The sequence below is a fragment of the Natrix helvetica genome (assembly GCF_964273705.1).
Source record: "Natrix helvetica genome assembly, chromosome: 2".
Lineage (NCBI taxonomy): Eukaryota > Metazoa > Chordata > Lepidosauria > Squamata > Natricidae > Natrix > Natrix helvetica.
Window position 1 is genome coordinate 44,723,211 of NC_138552.1, and position 26,485 is coordinate 44,749,695.

The following is a 26,485-nucleotide window of genomic DNA, read 5'->3' on the forward strand; positions in this document are numbered from 1 at the left end:
GAAAACATAATACTTTGGAAAAAAAAAATTTAAATAAAAAAATTTAAAAATTTTTTAAATAAAAATATAAGACAATTAAATGATTTTTGTTATTCTTAATAAAAAAGCACACTTTCGGTAATGTAACCTTGGTTTCTTATTTTATTACAATATTTTAAATCCTAATTAACACACCACACAAGTAGTCATTATATTAACTGCAGCTTTTAAAATCTTTTTAAAATTTTCAAGGTATTACTCACTGAATAATTTTATATCAATTTTCAATTTGGGAAAACAACCAATTGTTAAAAGCCTGCACTTCCTTTTTGCATGTGACACCTGGGCTAGTTTACCTAACTATTCCCATTCTAATATTAATTACTCAATATATTAGGATCTGATTATAAATATCAAACTGTATCACAGCATTGCATCCATCCTCAATTAGCAATTTAGAAATCCGAAAAGCTATTATTATATTTTAAATTATAGTGGAGCCGATAGTACAACATTCTCAAGGAAAACTAAGTATTTATTCTTATCTGCATGCTAGTATATGTCAACTCAGAATTAAGCTTCATTAAATTCAGGCGGGCCCATTCTCAGATAAACATACATAGGAGCAGTGGTACATATATGTGTGTGTGTTTATGTGTATGTGTATGTATATATAAGTGTGTTTGTGTGTGTGTATATACATATACAAATACATACATACATACATACATACATACATACATACATACATACATACATATATACACATACATACATATACATACATACACACACATATGCAACAAATTTAAGTACATTTGAATTTATTTGCATGATGCATGTACATTCATAGAACCCAGTAATTAATATTACAATCTAATACATCACTTCAGAAAACTCAAGGCAGTAAATAATTTGAAATTATAGTCACCACAATTTAATTCTACAAATATATGCTATCACTACATTTGATCTAAAAGTTTCCAGAGAACTATGTCTTTACAAGCACAGAAGAATTAAAAAGTAGTGTTTTGAAGTTGTATAGTAGTGCAGCTGAATGTTATGTCAAGCTGCTTACAGGATGACATTGAAAAAGTTGAGGCCCTCTGACAAATGACTGTTTTAGTGTCAGCACACAAACTGTATCCTTTCCTGTCCATCACTGTGCAGGTGAAGCAAATGATTGGATTCAGTCAGTGTTGTGATTAATGAGTTCCTCTCTAGATTTGGGACTGCCTATCAATCATGTCATTAGGGAGAATGTGCCCTGAAAGAGGTAGACCTCAGCCAAGGAATAACTGCATTCATCTTAATCTTTATATGCACCCAGTCAGGCAACTCAGGGTCACCATAATGAAAAATAATAATGTTCGACTCAACAAATTACATTGAAAAGCAGACATTTCTTTTGAGACTGTGTATTCTCCACAATCTTAGTTGACAAGTAATAATTTGGGGAGAGGGGGGTAACAATAAAATGAAGGTTATTTTAATAATAGTTTAATGTACAAGACAGACAATGAATACAATTGTCACTTTTCCCATATTTCTATGAATATGAAATTTATGTCTGTTAATGGTAGTATTTTATTAAGCTAAAATTATATTCTTCAAAATATAATCAAAACTACATTTGATACTTTAACTTTCTTAACATATGCAAAAATATACTACATAGTTTATAAAAATACCCACAATTGAATTTAATAAATGTTTCAAGAGGATAGTAAAAAAGCAATATCCTGTTGAAAGAAATCTGGGTTCGGCTCCAAGTGGAGAAAAGGACACTGGAGACATGGAGGCTGCTTGGAAAGATGGTTTTAATGGTGGACAGGACCGCATGGCTTGAGCCCTGAACAGAAAAGGTGATCACATGCTTCAATGTTGGGGAGAAGAAGAGAAGGGCCGATGGAGGGGCTTGCTAGGCTTTATATTTTCTGTTCAGTCCCACCTCTCTGTTTCCTGTTCCTGTGTAAGAAATGTATTCTGATTGGTTGTCAGACTCACATGGGCCCATGCAGGGGCAACTCTCTAGGCTGAGTCCAGGTTTGGTTGAATTCTCAGAGTTCTCAGATGCCATGTGGTCAGTTGAGAAAAGGCTTATATTATCATGCCTTCATTCCCATCCCCCTGGAGCTGAAGGGGAGAACTCTTTATTATGTAAAGGGACTGGCTTGGCCTTCTTAATGGCCCATTGACAAAGTGGGTGGAGGCAGGAAGCTACAGGGAGCTATTCTCAATTTAAAACAGTGATTCCCAAACTTTTTCAGTCCACCGCCCCCTTGGTGCTACAAACTGATCCTCAGTGCCCCCCACCCAGTGGTGGAATTCAAATTTTTTTACGACCGGTTCTGTGGGCATGGCTTGATGGGCATGGCTGGGGGAGTCATGTGACTGGGTGGTTTGCATGAAGGAATAAAGATAGTAACAGTAAAATTCAAAACTGTAACAATTAATTGCACATTTATTCAAAATTCAATTTAAAAACCTTTGTAGTTAGTTAATTCAACAAAATTGTTGAACATGATCCAGTGATACCAGGTTTTCAAAGTCTGATAGTCATTTATCAAGAAACTTAGTAACTAGTAACTTAGTAAACTTAGCAAAATTTAGTAACTACTTCACTGTTCAGTAAATTCTTAATGTGATGGATGGGCTTGATGAAGTGATACCAGTTTCCCAATGTCTGGTTTTAAGTCACTTAGCAGGAGTCTTAAATCACCACATTCAGTAATCTGGAGTCATTTTCTTTGCTTGGAGACCACACTGAAGCCATGTTCCACCAAATATGATGTTGGAAATGCAACAAGGAGCTTCTTAACCACTGTCCATAGTGCAGGGTAGTGATCAGAAATTTCTTTCTGTAACTAAAACTCTTGGTACAATTTCTTGAACTTTGGCTTCAGCTCAATGTCACCAACATTTGCTTGAATTATTTGATGAGATTATTGCATGGTACTTAGGGATTCCCAATATGGAAAGTGAGAATGGGAACATTTTAACAGATCTATATGTTCTTGGGTTATAATTTTCACTAAAGAACCATGGGGATGGAAAGGGAAATATAGACAATGGAGTCCAATCCCTCCTCAACAGTTTGGAAGAATAACTCTAGCAAAATGTAGCCTTTTACCTCTTTGGGGAATCTATTATTATTATTATTATTATTATTATTATTATTATTATTATTATTATTATTATTATTATTATTATTATTATTATTATTATTATTATTATTATTAATTTATTTATTTATTTTTCCCAATACAACTCATGCAAAGGGTCATCCACAACTACATTACATTTTCCACACTCATATTTGTGATTCCTTAAACTTCTTTAAACTAAACATTTTTAGTACAAATCAACGCATTGACATATATATCACTAATGCAGTTTCCTATCTCTTCCATTGACATAATTAACACCTTATGTATTGAATACAAGTATAGGTTAAACATGAATTGAATAACATCTAATTCAAATGTATAACCTGTGAATTTATTATATAATCACAGGCAAAAATTGCACTTATTCCTAAGTCCTCTACCCACACACATTATAAGACAGATAAAACTGTCTTAGCTGGCTGTTGTAAATATTACTCTGCTAATTCAACAAGAAATGCTACTGCATGAATTCTTAATGCAGAACACAACTAAAAGTGATTTTAGCAATTTTCTTTCCAAGTTAATTCAAAATGTGTATCCAAATGTTCCTCTTATTTTTTCCCCAAGCACTAGGGAGGATTATATTCAAAACCAGACACTTTTGCTCTCTCTCTGTGTGTGTGTATGTGTTTGCTTGCTTCTGGTCTCCAGAGTCAGAAGGGCCGGTTGGGACCTCCAGAGGTCATCTAGTCCCACCCCAGACAGCGCCTCCCCGCCCCACATTCCCCAGCCCCACCACCTCTGGGAAGGCTCCGGTGGGGGGGGAATGCAGAGCCCCTGCAGAGAGCCCCTGCTGCTCTCCCTCACCCTTCACTCTTACTCCCTCCCTCTCTTCGCAGGCCGAACGGCCGCAGCGTTACTGGGATGGTGATCATGGATGTGTTGTCACCCCGGGGAGGGGAGGTCTGGCCGCCAGCAAAGGGCTTCCGCCGAGGCACCCCATACAGGCAAAATAGCGAGCGAGCGAAGCAGGATCAGTCGCTGCAACTTCCGGGCACGGACGGACGGAGGTAGCCAGAGTGGTGGGAAGCCCGAGCGGGCGAGCAATGGAGGATCAGGCAGCTCTCTCACTCGCTCGCTCGCCCCCCCAGGCTTCCCCACCACTCCGGCTACCTCCGTCCGTCCGTGCCGCAGCTGCAGCGACCTCATCAAGACAAAGTGGGAGCGAAGGGATGCGAAATGGCCTCCCTTTGATCACTCGCTCCCCCTGCCTGTCCGCACTATGCTAGCCCTACTCTCACTGATTGGCTGGCTCACCAATCGTCCTGCCCACCTCTAAGAGCCCTATCTATAGAAAGCCAAGCAGAAAAAAAGTTAACTGGGTTTAGATAGGGCTCTTAGAGGCGGGCGGGGCAATTGGTGAGCCAACCAATCAGTGTGTGGGCAGGGCTAGCATAGTGCAGATGGGCGGGGGAAGCGAGCGATCAAGCAGCTTCTGGATGGGTGGGGGTGAGTGAGCAAACTGGTTCTGAATAGCTCGCTAGAGGAGGCCACCTCCAGCACTCCTTTGCTGCCCCCCTTGCCTCTTACCGCCCCCCTGGCCTCTTACCGCCCCCCTTAGCCATCTCACCGCCCACTTTGGGAACCACTGATTTAAAACATGTTTCTTCCTTTTCACATCCAGGGAAATATAATATTCTGCCTTGTTAATATTTCCTAGGATATTTCATTTTTCTGGGAGAGGGCTGGGTGATAACTTCCTACAATCCTAAATACAAACATTCTTTTTTTGCTTAATTTTTCCTGGTTTAGATGAAAACTGTAACTGTGGTTTTTTTTAAAGTAGACATTTATTCAAAATAGAGTTGTGCCAACCAGAGCACGGTGTCATAATTCCAAATACTCTTTCCCTGTCTGAGGAAATTAGCGCTAAACAAGCCAGTTTCCTTCGGAAAGTTGCTTAACAGTTATCTTCTTTCTATCCACACCCACTAATGGAATTCAAAACAACTGCCTATATTTGGATAAATGTACAATATAGGAAATATATTCTTTGAACATCATCTTTAGTAAAGGTAGGAAATTAGCACCCACCCCTCTCCTAGAAGAATGAAATATCCTAGAAAATATTGAAAAGGCAAAATATTACATTTCCCTGGATAAGAAATGGAGAAACATGTTTTAAGGCAGGAAAACAGCCTCACTCTTAATAGCCCCACCTTTCTCAATGGGCTATTAGGGGCCCTGAGCTAGTTTACTCTGCATAACAAAGATAGGATTAGTTTTCTACAGAAACTCACCACATGGCATCTGGGAACTCAACCAAACTTGGGACTCAAAAGGCAGCCTAGAGAGTTGTCCCTGCATGGCCCCATGGGAGTTTGACAACCAATCAGAATATATTTTCTTACACAGGAATAGGAAACAGGGAGGTGGGGCCGAACAGAGAATATAAAGCCAGAAACTTTCAGTCCTTCTCCCTCTTCTCTTCTTTTTCACCCAACATCTAGAAGCATGTGATCAGCTTTTTCCCCAGGACCTCAAGCCATGTGGTCCTGTCCACCATTAAACCATCTTTCCAAGCAGCCTCCACATTTCCAGTGTCTTTTTCCCCACTTGGAGCTGAACCCAGAAGGACATTTCTCCCAACATAACTATAGGTTCCAGGATTGTCACAGAATTCTGCACTAACACAATTGCAATGCTGGTCTTCCACTTTTGAGATGGCACTATAGCTAAATTCCAACTGTGTGTCATTATCTGCTGAACCAGAAAAGATGGCAGAAGAGGAATCTTCAATTATCTTGTTAAAAGAGATCCTGGCTCAAGTACAAATCTTGAAGCCAATCCAGCAAGATGTGGTTGAGCTTAAGAATGGTTTTAAAAAGATGTAAGAAAAAAACAGATATATATTTCAATGTTAATGAAAGAAACTATACTTGATGCTTACATCTGGGTTCTAGGAACAGCCAATATAGAGTATGCTGTATTAAGACCTGAGAAACCCTAGTTCAAGTACACTCTCATCCATGGATACTCACTAAGTGACTTGCAGCCAGACACAATATGTCAGCCCAACCTACCCCACAAAGTTCTAGTGGGAAAAAATGGTCAATGGAAGGCAGGATTTAAATACAACTATCTAATTAACTAACTCTACAACCAAATTTTTTATCATTGTAGATGACAGTGTAAGAACAGACAAAGGAAACCAGGCCACAAAAGAACACGATGGCTGGACACCATCAAAGCTGAAACCAGTCATAGAAAAATTCAAAGTAGTGCAAGATTGGAAGATGTGGAGAAACCTATAGAATCACCAAAAGTCAGACACAACTGAATGGATATCATGATCATCATATCCAATCAGTATCAACAGGAGCAGAAAAGAAAATAAACTCCTTTAATGATCATCCAAATAATCATCCATTGAGAGCAGATTAAAGGATGATCAAGCACTAAATCAATTTGAGTCCACTGACCCAAAACTGCTCCAATTTTCTTTCTTTCTGAAGTAGAACACTAACACTGATACAAGAAAATGTTAGAGCAAAGTTCACAGTTCTATGAGTAGAGAAGGCACAGCATTGGTTAATCTAATAATTCCACTGGCAGTAGCTCTATTTTAGCAGGGAAAATTTAACTTTGGTGGAGGATTCACTTCCTTTTGCTTCTTCTAGAGATTTTCAGTGTTCAGAAGTAAGGACTTGTGCTTTTATTTTGGACACAAATTACTTTTCCTTAAAGTGTGGCAGAATCCACTGATGTCAAGCCTGACGTGACTTAATGTACGATATAATGTACTATGGAAGATTCCATCAACTTATAATTAAGTTCTCTCACCTTCACAGAAGTGTGTCTTCAAATTAGTGGTGCAGCCACAGAGGCCACAGTAGAAGAAACAGAATGAATAGAATGAAATAGGAAGGTGAGAATTCCATGGGTTGCTCTTATAATAAAACCTGCAAGCAGATTATCTTGCGAAAAATGTGGCAAGAACTGTAAGCATCATCAGTGTGCCCTTCCCCGAAGCACAGGAGGCCAAGGATTCTTTTCTGAGTGAGAGAACATTGCCTCATCAGACACACTTTTGAAATGGTGCTTTATGGCTCCAGGATGAAAGTAAATCATGTTGAATCATTTGAGCTTAAATTATGTTGCCAAACAGGAATGTGCCTCAGATATTAAACCACATTCCGATACATAACCATAATAGATATTTAAACATACATCTTGGTGAATTTAACCCTATATCACTAATACAACAATCTCTTCAGTTAAGACCTTTCACATATATAAAGCACACTGAAAGAATTCAATGTATTTATTTGGGAAATAGCCAAAATATCAATAGCACCACAAAACTCAATTATTTTAATAGGAAATCTTAGTAGCCTACTACAAAATAAAAAGTACAATGAAAATTGCATTAAGCACAAAAAATGCAAAATGATTTTAGAAGTGAGACCTGGCGAGAAGATAGAATATTATATTTCCCCTAAAAGAGAAAGAGAAGTCAGAAACTCAGAGCTTCAGCTCCCTTCCCCCTGCTCCCTAAGCAGATATTGAGCTGGGGCAGCTTTAGAAATGCAGATTTGGTAATCCATTACTGCTTGCAGCAAGGTCTGGCTCTGAACAAAGGTAGGGTTAACCTTCAACCACAATAGGAATTGCACAACAAGCCCTGTCATTGCATCAGCACCTACAAAGTTAGCTATGACCCCTGCATAGACCCATAGGAGTTTGATAGCAACCAACAGAATACATCCCCTTGCCACAGGAACAGGAAGCTCAAGGGCAAGGGCCAAGAGAGGGTATAAATAACCCTCACTCTTCACTCCATGTGTTTAGCTGCACCAGGACCATGTGCTTGATGGTTCTACTCCTTTAAACCATATGTCCAATCAGCCGCCATGTTTTCAGTGTCTCTCTCCCCGCTTGGAACTGAACCAGATAGATATTTCTTCCAACACTATTTTTTAGTTTAATCTGTCTGGAACATCAGCAAAAAAAGAAACTGGATTTATTGGGTAATCAGTTTCCCCTGGATCTCTGAGATCAATGGCATTTACATCTTTCCTTATACACTGTTTGGCAGAAATAAATAAACCCAAAGATACAAAAACATAACAATGCATACACACACATTTACTTCAAGAGACCAAGGATTCGGGCAATGTGGTAAGGCTTTGATACAAAGACAGAAAACCCTTCAAAGATAGAAAGACATGAGAGAGTTTCAAAGATAACTTCTCTTACAGTCCAGACTACAGATAGCTAGAAGTGGAAGTGGCATGAGTATGGCCCTTTAAATAATTAGAAGGACTTGAATGGAATGACCACATGCTTTTCCCCCAGAAAACTTGCATTATTTTCTCAGAAATTAACGAGGTTGCCCTAAAAAACAGACTTAAGTACAGTGAACTCCAGTATCATCTAGTATCATCTGGAAAGTATGCAACATGCCACATGTATTCTTATAATCATATCAGTTGATGATAAAGATACATCAGTGAAAAAGACATAAAATATTTACTTTCATTCAGCTCCTAGCAAATCTTCCAACTTCTGATTGTGAAATATACATTTTAATGCTTTTCTGAAATGCTTCAATTTTATTTTGTCTATTTTTATATTACAATATTAAAGGTTCTTATTTCATACCAATCATATAATCTAATAGAAAGCTCCTATGTAAAGCACTGCCATTGAGTTCTAATCTCCATAGCAAAATTCATTGTCAAACTCTAAGTAATGAAAGTACAAATAAGGAAAATATTTTTCTTGTTTTCTATTTATTCTAAGAAGGCTTTCTTGGAACCTAGTATTATCTACTTCAAATTTTATTTTATTTTATTTTATTCACTCATTCATTCATTTATTGTATTTATGTGCCACCCATCTCTCTGCAGATGACTCTATAACAGAGTTTATAATAATTTTATTTTATTTTATTATAATTAATTAAAATTAACTATTTTATTATGAACTATTTGAACATGAACTATACTTAAACAGCAGCAGCAGCAGTAACAATAACAAAGAAGAAAAATGTTTCTTACCATTCTGTGCTCAGTTTTTTTGCTTTTAGTAGTTGCTTTTCAATCCAGTTTGGCTTCTCCTGTTCAATGCTCTGAATTATCTTATGAATTGCTTGTTTGGGATTCTTTTTCTTTTTTCCTATAATAGTTTCCAAACATATGCAAACTAAACTGAGCTTTTCTTTGCTCCATCTGTCAAGAATTGCACCCGTTAAAAGTTCTATGATGTTTCCATCCTCAAATATCTGACATATAATTATAATCAAAGTCTTGACAAGAAAACCGTATTTCTCTGATTCAATAAACTTTTCTGGTATTTTTTTATCAGATACTAAAAAGAAATATTTAATTGGGGATGGCAAACATGCTATTACAGAAGGTAAATTGCTGATTACAATAGATAGAACTTGAGCAGCAAGCTTTGTGAAACCTAAAAGAAAAATGAAATCAGATATAATTAAGATTAAACCATTTTATTTTACAATGAGTCACAACCAATACAATTAATGTAATTTAATTTAATTGTGTCTATCACACATTTCTCTCACTCATCTGTCCATTATGGCTTATGAGACTGAGCCAACCTGATCACCACTGCTTCAACCATGCAGATAAAATCTAATATCGACTAGGCACTGCATGTGAACACTGGAACAGGCAGAGGCCCATTTGGAATGCATTTTTATTTTTATTTTATTCTTTCCTAGAAAGATTAATCTGCTCTTCATAAATTCAGATGTTTATATTGGGTTATCTAGCTAGCTTTCGTGAGAGGACACATTTTACTGAGGTTTTTTTCAATAAAGAGCCAGTCTATGATATTTACAGAACAGTAAAACAAATGATTTTGTTATTATGTAGGTGCAAATCTTGTAAAAGCAAATTATTTCCTTTCAATAGGCCCTATCATATTTTTACAGTAATAAATCCATGCTCTGGAAAGTGTTACAAACTCACAACAACTAATATCATTAATTTATTAATTTTTTGTAGCCACTCAGCTAATTGACATGATTTTTTTCTGGTTGGTGGAAGCTAATGCAACTTATAGCAATATGAATACAAGCTATTCTATAAGTGTACTTGGAGCCATATATCGCTTGCTGCAAGGATTGCATTGAAAAAAATACTTCTTATTCTGTCTAACCTATTTACAACATTCATTCAATTACATTACTAATTCTAAGAGTACATATTGCTTCTACTTTGCACTACATTCCCAAAACATTTTAAATGTTTTTATTTAACTGTGCTTTATGGTTTAGCATGTGCTCCAATATTTTTAATGCAGCCATTTAAGTGAATTACAGACATTTAATAACTGTCATCAACTCCTACAGTGGAACAGATAGAGCAACTCAACATACTGAGAGTAAATGTAGTTCTTTAGTCTGGAAATGATGGAGCTCAACTACAACAGAGAATTCTAGGGAAAAGGTCACAATATTCAGTTGTAAAGAGCTCTTTCTTCCTCCTCTCTGAACATGATTTACTTTGCTGCATCCTCATTATTAAAATTATACATATTTTTCCGTTACCTTTCTAAAAAAATAAGTCAACTATTCTATTAATAAACCAAAAAACGACAATAAAGTAGTTACCAAGATGTTCATGATCAAAACCTCTTCCATTTTTACATATTGTCATTAAATGGTTAATTAATATTTTTACAGGCTTAAGTAAAGATACTTACATTTCCCAGAGTCTTCTGTTTTTACATTTTTATAAATGTAATTCCATTCCTTTGGAACCGTGCTCAACAAACTTTCAGGAACAGTTTTATTAGGCAGATAGGTGCCATATTTCTCTGTTGCTTCCCATGAATGCACCAAGGAGATTACCTCCTTTACTGTTCCGTTAACTGAATTAATCAAAATCGATTTCAAACATTTGACAACTGCTGGCTCTGATTCAGTGCAACTAGAAACTACCGAAACAAAAAAACATTAAAGATAGTGAAACAAGTAAACTCAGGGTTGAGTAAATTTCAATATGAGGATTTTTATAAAGTTTCATTTGGTTTTTAATGCTAGATTCTTATCATAAATAGAACCCATGGAACTTCTTTATGGCATAATTATTGTAACTTTCAACATTTATTTTTCTCAGTAGAATACTTTAAAGGAAAAAATAAAAATGATTACCACTAGCATCCAAAACAATGCTTCTTTTGTTTGTTTGTTTGTTTGTTTGTTTGTTTTAAATTTCAAAATGCTTCTATGACTGGTTCAACTGTAAAATATTTTTAGTAGACATACATTTAGAAAAATAATGTCTATCATCATCATCATCATCATATTATCATTCTCTTTGAGATATTTGGTAAAGAGACTAAAAAAAGGAAAAGTTAAAAAAATTAAATACAGAGCACATTTGTAAAAAAAAAAAAAAAAGTACTTGATACTTGTTCCAGACCACCAGACTGACTTTGTTCTCTCAGCCTCACAATCCCAACTCTTACGAGACTAACATATACTATTTTACTGAAGAAGAAGTTATGTAAGCTTCTCTGACATAAATGAAAAGTTAAAACTCAGACATGGGGTGAATCTGAGAGGACTGCAGAAGAACAAGTAGTTAAAGTTCTCTCCTGCTAGTGTCCCAATCCATCCCACTGTGACAGTTATTTCTGAAAAAAACTGTCCTGCACTTGAGGACAAACTACATCATTAATGTTTCATATGGTTTATCCCTGAAATGAAGTTCAAATTGAAAATGCCAAGGGGTACTACATATCAAGATGAGTAGGAAGTATTTTCTGTAGTATTTCAAAATATCTCAAAATCAGAAATTAAATGTTCTTAGAGGAATAATGTTACTGTCCAAATGCCACATTAATTCTTGCAGAATTAATACTTTATATATGAAATTGTTTTCACTGATGAAAACAACTGTAATATTCAACAGTATCAACTCAGGTCTAAAACACTACCTTGCCCTAATTACTATACCATAGCATCTTGGAGGGAAAGAGAACACTTGTATTATTCAATAATTTAAGATCTATGTTTTAACACACCCTGTAAATCAAGAAAACTGAGAATATAATATTCAAGATACATTTTATTACATTATACTTACCTGATATATTATGTAAGAAATCCCACATGTGTTCTTTTTCCATGTAGTTCTGAAGGGCATCACCAAGAGATTTGGGAGATAAAGTGCAATAAGACAATACTGTAAATATTGCTTCAGCTAGATTGATGTCTTTGTTCTCTTTCATATCTAAGCAATTACTTTGCTCATTACATGTAGACAATTCAGATTCTGGAAGAAGAGAAAAGAAAAAGAAAAGAAAGAAAAGACATATAATAAAAGTTCTAGTATGGCCATATATTCTACAGAACTATGGTTGATTAGGATTTAATCCAAATAATCATTAACCATCCAAGAGCTCATTACCTTCTATTTTTCTTTCCATTTTTCTTGTTTCTTAATTACTCAATTAATTAATTAATTACTTAATTACTTAATTTTGTCTCAATTGAGTAATTAAGAAACAAGAGCAAGATATCATCTCTTTGAGGAATTTTCAAGTTTGCAGAAACACAAGAAAACTATGAAAGCTCCCCCCCCCTTCCATAGGAGCATTCCCCCTTCAACTCTATCCTAATCAATCAATCAATTAGGATTAAATCCTAGTCAATCAAAGCTTCCTTAATTCTTAATTACTTAATGTTATCTCAATTTTAGTGTGCACTTGTACTTTCATTTCTTTTAATAGAAATGCTTTTACTCAAGAAATCCATTGATCCAAGTTACCTGAGAAACCTCCTCACCCTGTTGGGCTTCACCTGCCCTACTCATGCTGGCAGAAGGGGCGTTCTGCAGACCCTGTCAGCCAAGGAATTCCAGCTGTGGAGTCCAGGAGAAAAGCCTTTTTCTGCTGTGGCTTCTGCCCTCTGGAACGTTGTACCTCTCCAAGTGAGATCCACCTCATCCTCTTGCCCTTCCATAAAACCTTTAAAATCTGACTCTACCAGTTAGCCGCACCACTGCATTCTAGACTAATTGTGACTTCCTAATGCTCTTCAAAGATACTCCCAAGTATCATTATTATTGCAATAATCCAGATCAGGGATAACCACAGTATGAGTGACTGAGTGCATGGCCTCAGGATTCAGGAAAGGGAGCAACTTTTGGAAAATTCTGAAAAGGCTCTCTTAGCCACAAAGTTCTGAAAAGGCTCTCCTAGCCATAACTGCTGCCTGTTTCTTGAACAGGTATCATGAATCCAGGAGAACTCCCAAATTATGCATTGGAACTGTCTGAGATAGTCAAGGATTGCTATAATTGTGTGGATAACATGTTGAACAAAAATCATTAATCCTGATTGCACAAAAATAAATTTTCTAAGTAACAAAATGAACTATTTCTGAACTGTTTATATATTTAAAATAAATTTTAATAAATTTTAAATATACATGTTATTTTTTCAGTATCTATTCAAATACCACTAAAGCCAGACTGGTTCTAGGAATTAAAACAAACTCACTTCCTTTAGTTAAGCAAAAATAAGACAGGATAAAAAAATTAATATAAACAAACAAACTATAGTATATTGTGTTATGTTTAAAATTACAAAATAATAAAATGTAAACTCATATAGCCATTTCAAAAGCAAAGATGTCAAATAGCTTATTTTTTAAAAATAAATTACAATAGCTTCTGTTTAACCCAATCAGTTTAAGATTGTGTGCATTCTTTGTCATACATATACCTTGTGCATGTGTCTGTGTTTATGTACATACATATATGTGTTTCTGTGTCTTTATGTGAGAGTATGTGTGTATACTCAGATCTTAACAGAAATAGTTTTGTTCAAGCTTTTAGTTGTCTTGAAATAAGAACCTACTAATAGTTTTGTTGCAGGCAAAAACAATATATGCAGTTTTCTTTTATAACTTTTGTCTATAATTATTGAGAATAAATTATTTCATTTTGAGGTAAAAGTCACCTCAAAATGGTAAGGGAACTGTAAGGAACAGTCAGAAACTGTTCTGTGTGTGCAATTTGAACATTCTTGAGAGAGTAGGAATCTGATCTGACCAAGGATTAAAGGTGCCCCTAGAAATTGGTTAAGGGAACAGGCAGGTTTAATAACTATATCAGAAATATATTATTTACACAGATTACATTATATGAATATACAAAGTTTAGCATCTAGTCAACTATATTTACCAGGAGAGAGTAAAAGAACATATTATTAATCTGGTATGTGTCTGGAAATAAAAGCAGAAGGAATTGACCTCAGGTTAAGGATCCCTTGGACAAGAGCACGCACAGTGATAGACAAAGTGCGTACACATAGGAAATCTTTAACTCCTTAGCTTCACTCAGTTTTCCCTTGTGGTCAATCGATGATAACGTGCTAAAGAATCAGTGCCATTGGATTTGAACCTCCAACAAAAAGGAAGTGTAACAATTTTAAAAATAAAATAACTGTTAACTATTCTGTAAATTTAGAGAAGACAGACATTTAGTCATGTGTAGATACATGAAATGGCAACATTCAATGCTGGAATAGATTTTTGTCTCCTAAAAAATGTTGCTTATCACTGCTTTAAAGGGATCAGATAATAGATGATGTAGCTGCCTGACACTTGTGAATTGCTATCAGTAAGAAGAGGCAGCACAGATAAATGAACAGACTGATATACGGCACCTTAATATATCATTAGGGAGTAGTAGTATGGTGAGCATAGAAAAGTGAAAACATATCCTTTCTTCTTTCACATTCTCTGATAATTTCTCTGTATAATGGATGAATTGCCTTCTCTGAACACATAATTCTTAACACTTAGAAATACCTGCCTATAACTTATTTTCTCCCCTATTACTTGCTCACTTGAGACAGGATTTTTTTTTAACCTTTCCAGGGCCATGTTTAGAACTGTTAGAAAGGGCAATTCCCCCAATTTCCTTTGCCAATTCCAGTACCTTGCAGTTCTTTACTGTAGTTTAGGTAGCTAAGGTACACAGAGTTGAAAGTCGCAAAAAGACATCCTGGATGCACCCATGCTCCAAGCACTGGAATCTTATTGATTATGTCATTGTGCGGAGGAAAGACAGACAGGATGAAACGCCATGCCGAGCACTGTCTGTTGGACCGACCATAGACTCATCATCTCCAAATTAAGCTTTCACATCAAGCCAAAGAGATGTTCACAGGGAAACAAAACTGTGATGAAACAGATCAACGTCAGTAAACTGACGAACCCCAGCACAGCAGCTTCACTAGCAGAAGATCTTGACAACCAACCCTCAGAGATGCAATTAGTCAAGTAAAGGACAGATTAGCTACAGAATTCACTTTTTTTCTACCCCCTCCAAGCAGAAAGACTGGAGAGAAAGGGATGGCAAGAAAGAAAGGAAGAAGCAAAGTACAAGACCAACCGCATGGCATACCTTACTACATCAAAAACATTTAGAAAGCTGTAGAATGTAGGTTCCAAGTTCTGCAAGCGGGCATCGCATACCTCCCAGAGGCTACCATACGAGGACAAATTATGCATTATAAAGATCACTTGGAAGCGGAAGATACTTCCAATGTAATGTACCAAATCCTCTGCATGGATTGCCTCTATGACTATGTAGGACAGCGAAGCTAACCATCAGAAAGCAAGAACACAAGCAACAGTCAGAGAGACCTGAACTCATTGGTAGCCTCACACTGCAATGAACAAGGACACACATTCAAATTTGCAGCTAATATGATTGTTGGACAAGCAGGCACAAAAACAACCAGAGAAGTGATTGAAGCCTGGGAAATAGGCCCCCCGTCAAATAACAGGAGTTCTGATTTACCACCAGCTTTTCAAGCATTTAGAAGGTGAGGGCTGGGCAGCACAAGCAAGTGACAGCTAATAACTTAAAAGCCAGCCATCAACACACTCCAATATAATATAAAAATCCACTTACAACAGGCACTATAAATACCACATACACTCTGCTAGAGAGAAGTTCCCTTAGGATGGGCTCCAGCACGAGTCCAAAGCTGAGAAGACAAAATCTCCCATCCCAGTGACTAACCCAGATTGAATCCTGCAACATTATTAACAGATTAACAGTAACAGAGTTGGAAGGGATCTTGGAGGTCATCTAATCCATCCCTCTGCTCACGCAGGAGACCTGTACTAGGGATTCGAACTGCCAACTTTCTGATCGACAAGTTCAGTGTCTTAGCCACTGAGCCGCCTAGTCAGGGATCTTGGTACCCACCTTTATTCATAAGTCTACTGTGCTCTAGTAACAGCAATAGCAACAGCGATAACCTATAATTCAAGTCAATTGTCGGTTCAACCAGTAATCATACCTTGCTTGATTGGAAGAGTTAATAATTTTGGAAGATTAGTTCCAACTGAAGATAGAGGACAAGTTGTAACTTGAACTAGAAAATAAAATTATATCCCAAATCTTAGATATGGATGTGGTAGTCAATCATTGTCTCCAGACTGTACTAACAATCTCCATCTATGATTAACTGTTAATGGCTAACATTAAGAGCCATAATTTAAAATCTCTCATACAGCAAGTTGTGACTACAATAGAAAGTCCCCCTGATTCATCAGTGTCAACAGTAGGCCACACAAATTATTCTAGAGCAGCATCAGACTGTTACTAAGAAGGTACGAGTTTCTTTTTTACAAATGGCCACCTAGCCATGATAAAATTACAAGCTTTACCTTCAAATATGCCACATTTCCTTTAATGTTCTTGAGAATGTGGGTTTATCAGGGAAAATTCCATAATACACCTTTTTGTGTTTTCAAGGACATTGGTATTTTTTCCTTGTTGGAAGCTAGAAAGATAAAGTGGAATGGAAAGAGCATGCAAGACAAAAGCAAATTGTTTGTTTGTTTGTTTGTTTTATTGGATTTATATGACGCCCTTCTGACTCTGCAAGGCTGCTAGGGAACAATCAAGTATCCATAGTGGCCATTCTTATTCAAGGCCAAGCTTCAGCCAGAAAGGCTCTGCTGACAACATCAAAGCTGAGACAATTCCCTCCCCATCATTCAGAAAATATATCCTTAGTTAAAATCCCTCATAGCAGCCACGGTTATAAGCTGAACAATTAGGACTTTTTTCTATAAAGCAAAAAAGTATTAAAGATGTTGATGGAATACTAGGTTTCAACTTGCAAAAGTAGAAGACCACTATGCCTAACCTGCATGCCTATTTGAATGATTTATAAATCAAAATCTGAGCATTCATTATGTGCAAATGCCCACAGTATAATTAAAAAGCAGGCTGAACTTAAATTGCCCTATTCATGTAGAACTCCCCCAAATTCATGCACAATACCTTGGGGATAACAATAGCCCTTCCTTGGTGACTTTAAGGTGATCTACTTCTTGCTCCAATTTATCAGAGAATAATGTTATTTGTACCTTAGCTGCTTATGACTACATCCAGTTAAGCTTGTTGCACCATCACAAATGCACCAAATGGACTGATTCTGTTAGTGACTGACACTGATAGACAACTTACCTAAAATACGCTTTTAGACATCTAACTGCTCACTCATACATTTACCGAGTTGCCTGCTCTTCATAACAACTTCTAATTGTGCCCTACTATGGTTTTACAGGGCTTTCTATCATCCACAGAGGAAGTGATTAAAGGGGGGGAACCCTGTTTAATGTTGCTATCATGCAATATTGCATAATAAGATCTAAGTTCCCCAGATTCTTCAACAATTTTACACAATTTAAAATTCTATTATTTGAAGAGACTTGGAAATAGATGACCACTGTATAAATGGCAACAATTCCTCATGGACTCTTGCTGTTTAGGGGATTGGCTGAGTACATAATTGAAAGGTCTTGTATTCATACAGGTATAAGGAAAGGTATGATTTTACATAAAGACAGAAGAAAAACGGTATTCCTGCTAAGCATGGTATCCCTCTTGGGTCAGTAGCTTTGGATGAAAATGGAATACTGGTATTCTAGATGAAAGTGGAAGATTATCTCTAACTTGCTGTTTTGGAAGGAAAGGGGTGCTAACCATGCTACAGATTAAGACTGAGGGGTTTTTATTCAAACCCTAGCAATCAATAAATAGAATCAGAATCAGGGAAAAGGGCTGAGTTTTAGATGCTAAATGTTAAGGTCCTATGGACATCCAATATATGGAGAGAAGGTTCTAATGGCAAAGCTGGGTAACAGATAAAACTGTTAAATAATATGAGAATCAGACATAATCTTCATTATGAAGGTGATACCTTGCTACAGTATATCTTTCTCTTCATTTAATAAAATAAATGATCACATCAAAGTGCTTAAAATATACACTAGACGTGCCGGCCAAAGCAGAAACCACCAGTAAGGCCACCTTAACATAAATGAAATCCTGATTTGAAAGGATTATTGAGCAGTAAGAATGAAGTATACTTGGCTTTATGGGAAGCAAACATCAGATAATCCTTTAAAGAAATGTTTCATGAATAAATGAAAAGGAAAAAAAGTAAAACAATCATAGCAATGCTGAAATGGCAATTAAGTCAACCTGTACTGACAAAACATCCAAGCCCCAGAGAGGATTACTGAAATATCTATTATAAGATACAAGGATCTGTGTTCAAAGATGTACTTGTCCCATTTTGCAACGAAGAAAGAGCAATGGCAACCTTAGAGCAGCCAATAATTCTGGAAAGTGGTGAGATGCAGGGATTGGAAGCCAATATGGTCTACCTTTAGGAAGCCTGGATACTGTGAAAAACAGCTACAATGACTAATGGTTGCTTACAGAGGAGTGAAGAACATATTTGTCTAACAATCTGGGAGTAACCAAATACCAAATATCTTCCTGACAAAGTTAAGAAATTGATCAAAAATTGATGCACAGGGAGTGCACAAAGCAGGAATTCTATATGATGAGGAAAAAGGCAGCTCATGAGATGACAGACCTGCACAAAAACAGTGGCAGTTACTACTGTCCACTAATGCAAAAATATCAATTGCTGGACAGTTCCATATTATAAACAGAACACATTATCATACTACGGTATTTTCATCTGTCTGATGTAAACTCATACTTGATAGGAAGTTTGCAATGTTTGTATCTGCCCCTAAAATATGAACCGTTGTACACAAATACAGTAATGGATGCACCAGTCTCAAAGTTGCAGAGACAGGTTTAGACAAAAATCACAAATATGTTGCATCTTGCTTACTGATATATGAGTATATAGATTGGAGAAGCATAGATGAGGGAAATATTGCTACTGTTTGTGAGAATAATCATGGGTCATAGGAAAAATGAGCACATACAAGTCACACAAACGAATAAAGAAGCAAGCAAGCAAACCACCTACTGAAAACTTATTCCAATGTACTTTTTTTCCATAAGACTTCTTTACATAGGATCTAAATTCTTACAAGGTAGAGGGAAATGATTGCTACCCTACCACTTAAACTAGGGAGGACAATAATGGTGTTTCAGGACTTCAGAGAAGGAATCTAATGTTTTGAACCATTATTAATAGTTAGAGGTTATTCTTCAGAATCTGTTAAGAGTAATTCAGAAGTAAGCAAATAGCAAGGAAGAGAGAAATGAAGTACTATAATAAATATCTGTCTTTTTCACTATCAGTGCACATTCTAATACAGCCATTGGAAGAAGTTGTTAAAATGAATTGGAGGATCTGAAGGCCTTGATATTACTTCAAAAAACTTTTAATGCCTTTGTATTCAAGAAGGAGTAGGATTGTGACAAAAATCAGTTTTCAGATGATGGAATAGTTTAAGATAAATTGAGACCTACAGAATTTCACTGTACAGCGGCCTGCTATTATTAGATCCATAGCAGCATTTGAATCTCAAAGTGCAAATGTTTTTTCTAACTAAAATCATTATTTTACATAGATAAAAGTGAGTAGGTACTTGAGATTTATTACATTATTACTTATGAATATGTATCTTATATCATCTATTACTTATGTCCAGTATATGTGTGCCTGCATCATTTTTTCCTCCATTCTGAAATGTATAAATATGCATCCGTCTGCAGTAGGGTCTTTCACAATAATTTTGGAAGAGACCCCTTCAGTATGTACTGTCTAATAAACAATGCAGTGAGCTTTCATTATTTGTTGTTTTGATTCCACAATATTATAAACTCCTCCTATTAATATTCAAATAATTTAAAAGGTTAAGGTTAAAACTGAAAAATATCATTATGTTTGCACATTCACATTATTAGAAACATGATAAAATTAATACTTACTAAAACTTCTCAGCAAAATTTTCACTAAGAGGCAATCATGATGTAGCAGTGTTCGCAAAAGCAAGTTCCAGTTACAATATGGCTGGGATAATAGTAACTTCAGATGACACTGAGTTGTCATTTCTCCAGCTGGAGTCCTTTCAAAATGAAAGATACATACAGAATAATATATATAATTTATCGGTGAAATCAACAGCCTAAAAGTTTAGGTAAATCCTAATTCCTTTAAACTCTAATTCCCCAGTTTGCTGAATGCTGTCATGTCTTCTTACTATATGTATACTTGATTCTATTGGGGAGTGGTGGGTTCCGGGTCCCGTTGCAACCGGTATGCTGCAATGGGGCCCAGCGTCCACTACATGCACATGTGCAGTGCACGTCCAGCAAGCGCATGCGTACTTACTGCCTGCAATGCTCTAGCTGTTCAGCGAAGCGGAGCGCAGGCGCCGTACACTCTGTGCACATGTGTGAAAGCCCCAATAGACTCAAATACAGGTAAGGAGGGTGGGCGGGTGGATGGGCCCTCCAGAGCACCGTACTGGAACGGTACCTGGTGCTCCCAGAAGGCACCTGTATGCCGGTACCGGGGCGTACCGGTTGTATCCCACCACTGCTATTGGGGGAAGGAATTATATTTATCTTAACACCCTAAAAGCCATGCTAAACGAATAATACATCTATAACAGTTTCAAGGCAACCTACTTAGTTTCTTTATTGGGACTATTAATTCTCGTTTCACAAGCCAGACATTGTTTAATGCTTATATAAATATGAAATCTTTTAGTATAACTGAGGGTTATATATATTTAGAGTTATTGCCGTAAATATTTGAAATGAAGTCTAAAATCATAATTAAAGCAGAATTATAAAACACACACACACACACACACACACACACACACACAACTAAAGATCAGTATTAGAACATGCTATTAGAGACTTGTATTTAATAGACATCTGCCTCTAAAATAAGAATGCTTCGTGGAGCGTATTTGGGAATATTTTATCTTCAACTACAGTATATCCTGCAATATTGGATGAAGGCACAAGTTTTCTATAATAAAACAAAAAAAATAAACAGTTTAATTTATTTAAACAAAATTTATATAAGAGAAATTCTTAATATATTGTGTTCCTATATAAGTTCTGACACATAATAGAAAGAAAGAAAAATATACAATGGTTGGTTACAATTTTAAATGAAGCTTTTTTTAGCCCGTTTTAGGATTTTAATTTCTTGGTTAGAAATAAATTGTGCTATATAATTTTAAAAAAACGTAATTGTAGCCTTTTAGCATGTCTTACGGTTAAACACATAATTATACCAGGACATCATTCTAGATTGCATACTTGCAAAACATATTCAATACAAACGCTATTTATTAGACAGCTTATTCTTCAGCTTCATATCACAATACATAAACTTTTTTCATATATTTATTTGAATATTAAGAAAGTGAATAAAACGTAACATTATAACAATGCCTAAAACCTATTCATAATTCAATATCTATCATAAAATATAATTTAACAGCAAATTGACTGTACATTTATTAATTAGAAAACAGCAGGATCTTTGTAACATGCAGTTCAAACAAACTTACATCTAACCAGACGGAGTGTTATTTTTCAGTATTTAACAATTACTCTAGGCTCTTTAAAGCACAGTGCAAATTGAAATATTCACTCAGTCATTGTGTTAATACTAATAAACTACTGAAAACTTTTTCGCTGGTCATATGGAGAAACATATGTTACTTCATCTTTCAAGCTCATATAGCCACAAAAGTAAGACTAGCCACACCCACATACAGCAGAAGATTAACTACATATAAAATATGACATGAATAAATAATTCTATGAGGAAAGTTATATTTGCATCCATCTGAATAAAACATTGCTGCAGTTGGAGAGTAGCTAATCATAGTACCACATACAGACTTCTGGCAGCATCAACATCTTCTATATATTTTTTACAAAATGATGGTGATGATTTAGCTAAGCAGAATTATGGTACCTAATCCCAAATTGGGGCTTTATTAAACTATATAATATAATTACTGAGATTTTCTTTGAGAGCAATTTAATTGTATAAAGCAGAAGAGAAAAAACAAAAAATCACTAGAAAACATGAATAATAAAGCTAATAATCTTTTTTTCTTTCATAATACAAATGAAAAAAATCTAGTATTTAATTAGAAATGAAATTAGTAGGAAGGGACACAAAATATTGTGAGAAGCCCAAACAGGTTTTGAAATGGATGTGAGAGGACTTTGATCCAAAGTTAGAAAAGAAATGGCAGTACAGCTGGTAGCATATGTCTCATATGTAAATTGTTATTACACTTACTGAAACAGCAAGAAAATTATGCACTTGCTTTTAAACATGCCATTTTTCTAAAAATACCAAATACGAACAAAGTAATAAATGTAAGCTTTAGTAGTTTCACCAATTCTCAAGACTGCTACTTTTTCAAAATTAAATCAAATACAAAAAACAAATATAAAAACAATAGCTTTATAAAATTTGTAAAGCAAAAACAAGTTTTTTAAAGAAACTAAACAATGAAATATATATTTTAACATAATGTTTCAAAGTGTATAATTCATTTCAATTTATCAGTAAAAGCAACAATATGGAACACAGACATGGGTTCGAGTCTTGTCTATGTTACAGATACTTACTTTAACAATGAAGAGGAAAACTCTGATATGCCGGATAGCCAGTGCAGTGGTTGGTAAACAGCTTGCTCCAAAATATCTGAAGACAAATCATCAGAAATGGTTTGAACTTTTCTGAAAAAAAATAAGCAGTTCAAAATCAGAATTTATCATATTCCTTTAACAGGCAATGAAGACAAAATAGGCAACTGATTTCAATTCCAACAGCTTCGTGTTTAATGGAAATATTTTGGCTTGCTGCCATGGTATAGTATTATAGTTCAATCCACTGTCCCACTCAGCATGCTGTAGAACAGCAGAGGATCAACCAAGGTAAAGAATGGCTTTTATGGACCCCAGGGCTCTACAGCAGTAAGATATAAAACTTGTTGTATAAGGAGAACTCTGAGTGCAATTCTTATAGCCAGACTAAAGTGACAGAAAAAAGAGAGACCTGGCCCTGTTTTTTGCTTCATTCTTTTCTCCCTCAGTTAATTTCCAGCTAGAATGATCAGGGAGTCCAGCAGCCAGACCAAATGATGATGGGCATCCCAAAAAGGATACTTCTGTGTGATCGGAATTTAGATAGTTACCAGTAGCAGAGACAGTGCTCAATGAGTAAATCAAGAGAGGGACTCTTAGGCGATTCACCTTCTATACCCAGCTCTAGTGCTTCACTGGCTCATTTGATTTCATTTTCATGCTCTGCTGATTAATAACGCACTACTTTAGTTAGTAGATGTTCTTTTTGTATATAATACATGCTATAGCAGCTGCCTCGTGTCTCAAAGCTGGGGGAAGCATCTGTGGAAGTATCTGATGTCAAGGAAAAATTCCATATTAGGATGGTGTTATTCTTCTATAGTATGTGACAAGGTGAGAAGTGATCTTGTAAATTTCAGCACTGGTGCAAAATTATGAGTTGCCTAAATAACGAACTAATAGATGCCTCATAAAATTTAAATTGTTGAAAATCTCCTTAAATTTCATATAATAACAAGATTCATGAATTTAGGCTATTTTTTTAAACTCACAAAAATACTTTTAACTTTGCTAAGACTGCATTTTTTCAAAAGGAAAGATACTGTATTTAATATATGGGTTTCATACAAAGTTTCTTTTGACACAACCTGGCTCCTGGTGACTTCAGAGACACCTCATTTGTTTTCTTTGAAATAATATAGAAATACTGCAAAGTGGGTATTTTCTGGCACAGTTATCTATCCTGTTTTCCACAGTGTTCTGAAGCAGGGGGGCTTAATCTTCTAAAGGAAATTATTTTGTGAATGAGAGACTGCAAGGTGAGCAGAATGATGCAAAAACGGAAAGCTGCTTAGAAACCCTAAATTCCCTCATCATATATAATGTGAATTATAGTAAAACAAGTGTTCCATCTGAAGTACAAGTAACCCTGCATTTACAACAGTCTATTTAGTGACCACTCAAAATTACAATTGTACTGAAAAAATGACTTATGACTTTTTGTCACACTTATGACCATTGCAGCATTCCCATAGTCATATCATCAAAATTCAGCCAATTGGCAACTGATTCATATCTATGATGGTTACAGTGTCCTGGGATCTTATGATCACCTTTTGTTACCTTCTGACAAGCCAAGTCAATGGGGAAAGCAAGATTTATTTGTTAATAACAACTGCAGTGATTCACATAACAAGTGTGGTAAGAAATGTCATAAAATGGGGCAAAACTCACTTAACAAATGGCTGACTTAACATCAGAAATGTTGGGGTCAATCGTGCTCCTGTGTTAAGGACTATCTGTATTAGCAGACTGATATTTAAACCAACTTTGAGGCACAGGGAACAGCTAACTGCTTTTTCTTCAGAGGAAAAAATGATTAGATTTTGAATGAGAGGGAGTGGGGATGAGGTAATCTTGCCTTACATTAAATATGAGGCCACATTTTTACATTCTTTACATTCTTTTTTTACAATTCCTCTTTTACGGTAGTATAATTTCCAAGAAATCTTTCTTTTAAAAAATTGAAGAAATTGGGAAAATTACCTAATTGACAATGAATTTTGCTACTGGTTAGCTTTCCATTTTTCCTAAAACATATTGAGGCAGCATAAGAAATTGATTTAATATAGATCAGTAGATTACTGTAGCAAAACACTGAAAAATTGATGTTCAACTTACTTGGTGAAACTTAAAAGTGTGGAAAGAGAAAAACCCTTGAAAAATATTACAATTAAGCGTTCATTTCAGAACTAAAACAACTAAAAGAAAATGTACAGAAAACTGACCCATAAAACTGCTGAGAATCAAGCACAATTGATAGCATCAGCAACGTTCTTGTGAATTTATAGGTCAATGATAATAACAAAATCAGCTAACACTTCAAGCAGTTACTTGTCTGCTGATAACTGTCCAACTGCATTTCTTCTTTCAGCTGGTCAAATAAGGCATCTAATAAATTCAGTTTAGTAAAACTGATCACAATTCTATTTTCCCCTGAATAAATTACTTTTGTACAAATGTCATTCTGGATAGAGATTCAGTTGTTAACATTCTTTTATTTCTCATTAAGGTCATATATATTCTTTATCCTCTATATTTTTAGTAGCACTGATGCCTTATTTGGTCATCTGAAAGAAGAAATGCCGCTGGAGGTTACTAGCAGCCAAGTAGCTGCTTGAAGTGTTGGCTGATTTCTTTATTATGATTGACCCAAGTACCTCACAAGAAATTAAAACCTTTGCAAGTTCATATATCCTCCCATTCATTTCAGGTGAGATGAAATACTCCCACGGAAAAAGACCAGTACAGCACTCATTTGATTCAGATAACTATGGAGATTCTCAATCAGAACTGAAGAAGCTTCTTGAATGAAAATGACTGTTGGCTTACCTGAACGGTCGTTCTCTGGGCGCTGCGGGAGAGTCCAAGCATGGGTTAAATTCTGTCTATTCACCCAAAGACTGAGTTGAAATTCTTAGCCACGCCTCCTCTCCTCATTGAGGTTCAGTTCAAAAACGAAGGCGTAGTCAATGATAGACTGTGATCTTGAAGTGTCCTTTGGACGTCTCCATAGCCCACACGCTCCGAGCAGCCTGAGACACCTGATAAATGAGGGATGAAGAAAACCCCAGGGCGGGGTTGGACTCTCCCGCAGCGCCCAGAGAATGACTGTTCAGGTAAGCCAACAGTCATTCTCCTGTGCGCTGCTTGGGGAGTCCAAGCATGGGACATACCCAAGCTATGAAGTCCCAGGGAGGGCAACATGATCGTCCAGGGTGCGCAGAGTCGCAACTACCCTCTGCAACACTCTCCTCCCAAAAGATGCCTCTGCTGCAGCTTAGGAGTCAATGCGGTAATGCTTAATGAACAAAGTCGGAGACAACCAGGTAGCTGCTCTACAGATTTCTTCCACAGGAGCTTATCGCCCACACAGCCGTGGTGGCCGCACTCCGTGTGGAATGAGAGGTGAGCGTA

General features: G+C 36.1%; 1 protein-coding gene across 1 annotated transcript in view; it reads right to left on the bottom strand.

Moving 5' to 3' along the window:
• KIAA0825 overlaps positions 1-26,485 on the bottom strand; it is a 184,671-nt gene that overhangs the window by 105,305 nt on the left and 52,881 nt on the right. Inside the window, exons 12-16 of the mRNA XM_081940976.1 lie at positions 23,051-23,161; positions 20,366-20,502; positions 12,212-12,400; positions 10,824-11,057; positions 9,152-9,560 (exon numbers count right to left, since the gene is read on the bottom strand). Of these exons, the coding sequence (XP_081797102.1) occupies positions 9,152-9,560; positions 10,824-11,057; positions 12,212-12,400; positions 20,366-20,502; positions 23,051-23,161 (1,080 nt within the window). The remainder of the gene's footprint in view (positions 1-9,151; positions 9,561-10,823; positions 11,058-12,211; positions 12,401-20,365; positions 20,503-23,050; positions 23,162-26,485) is intronic.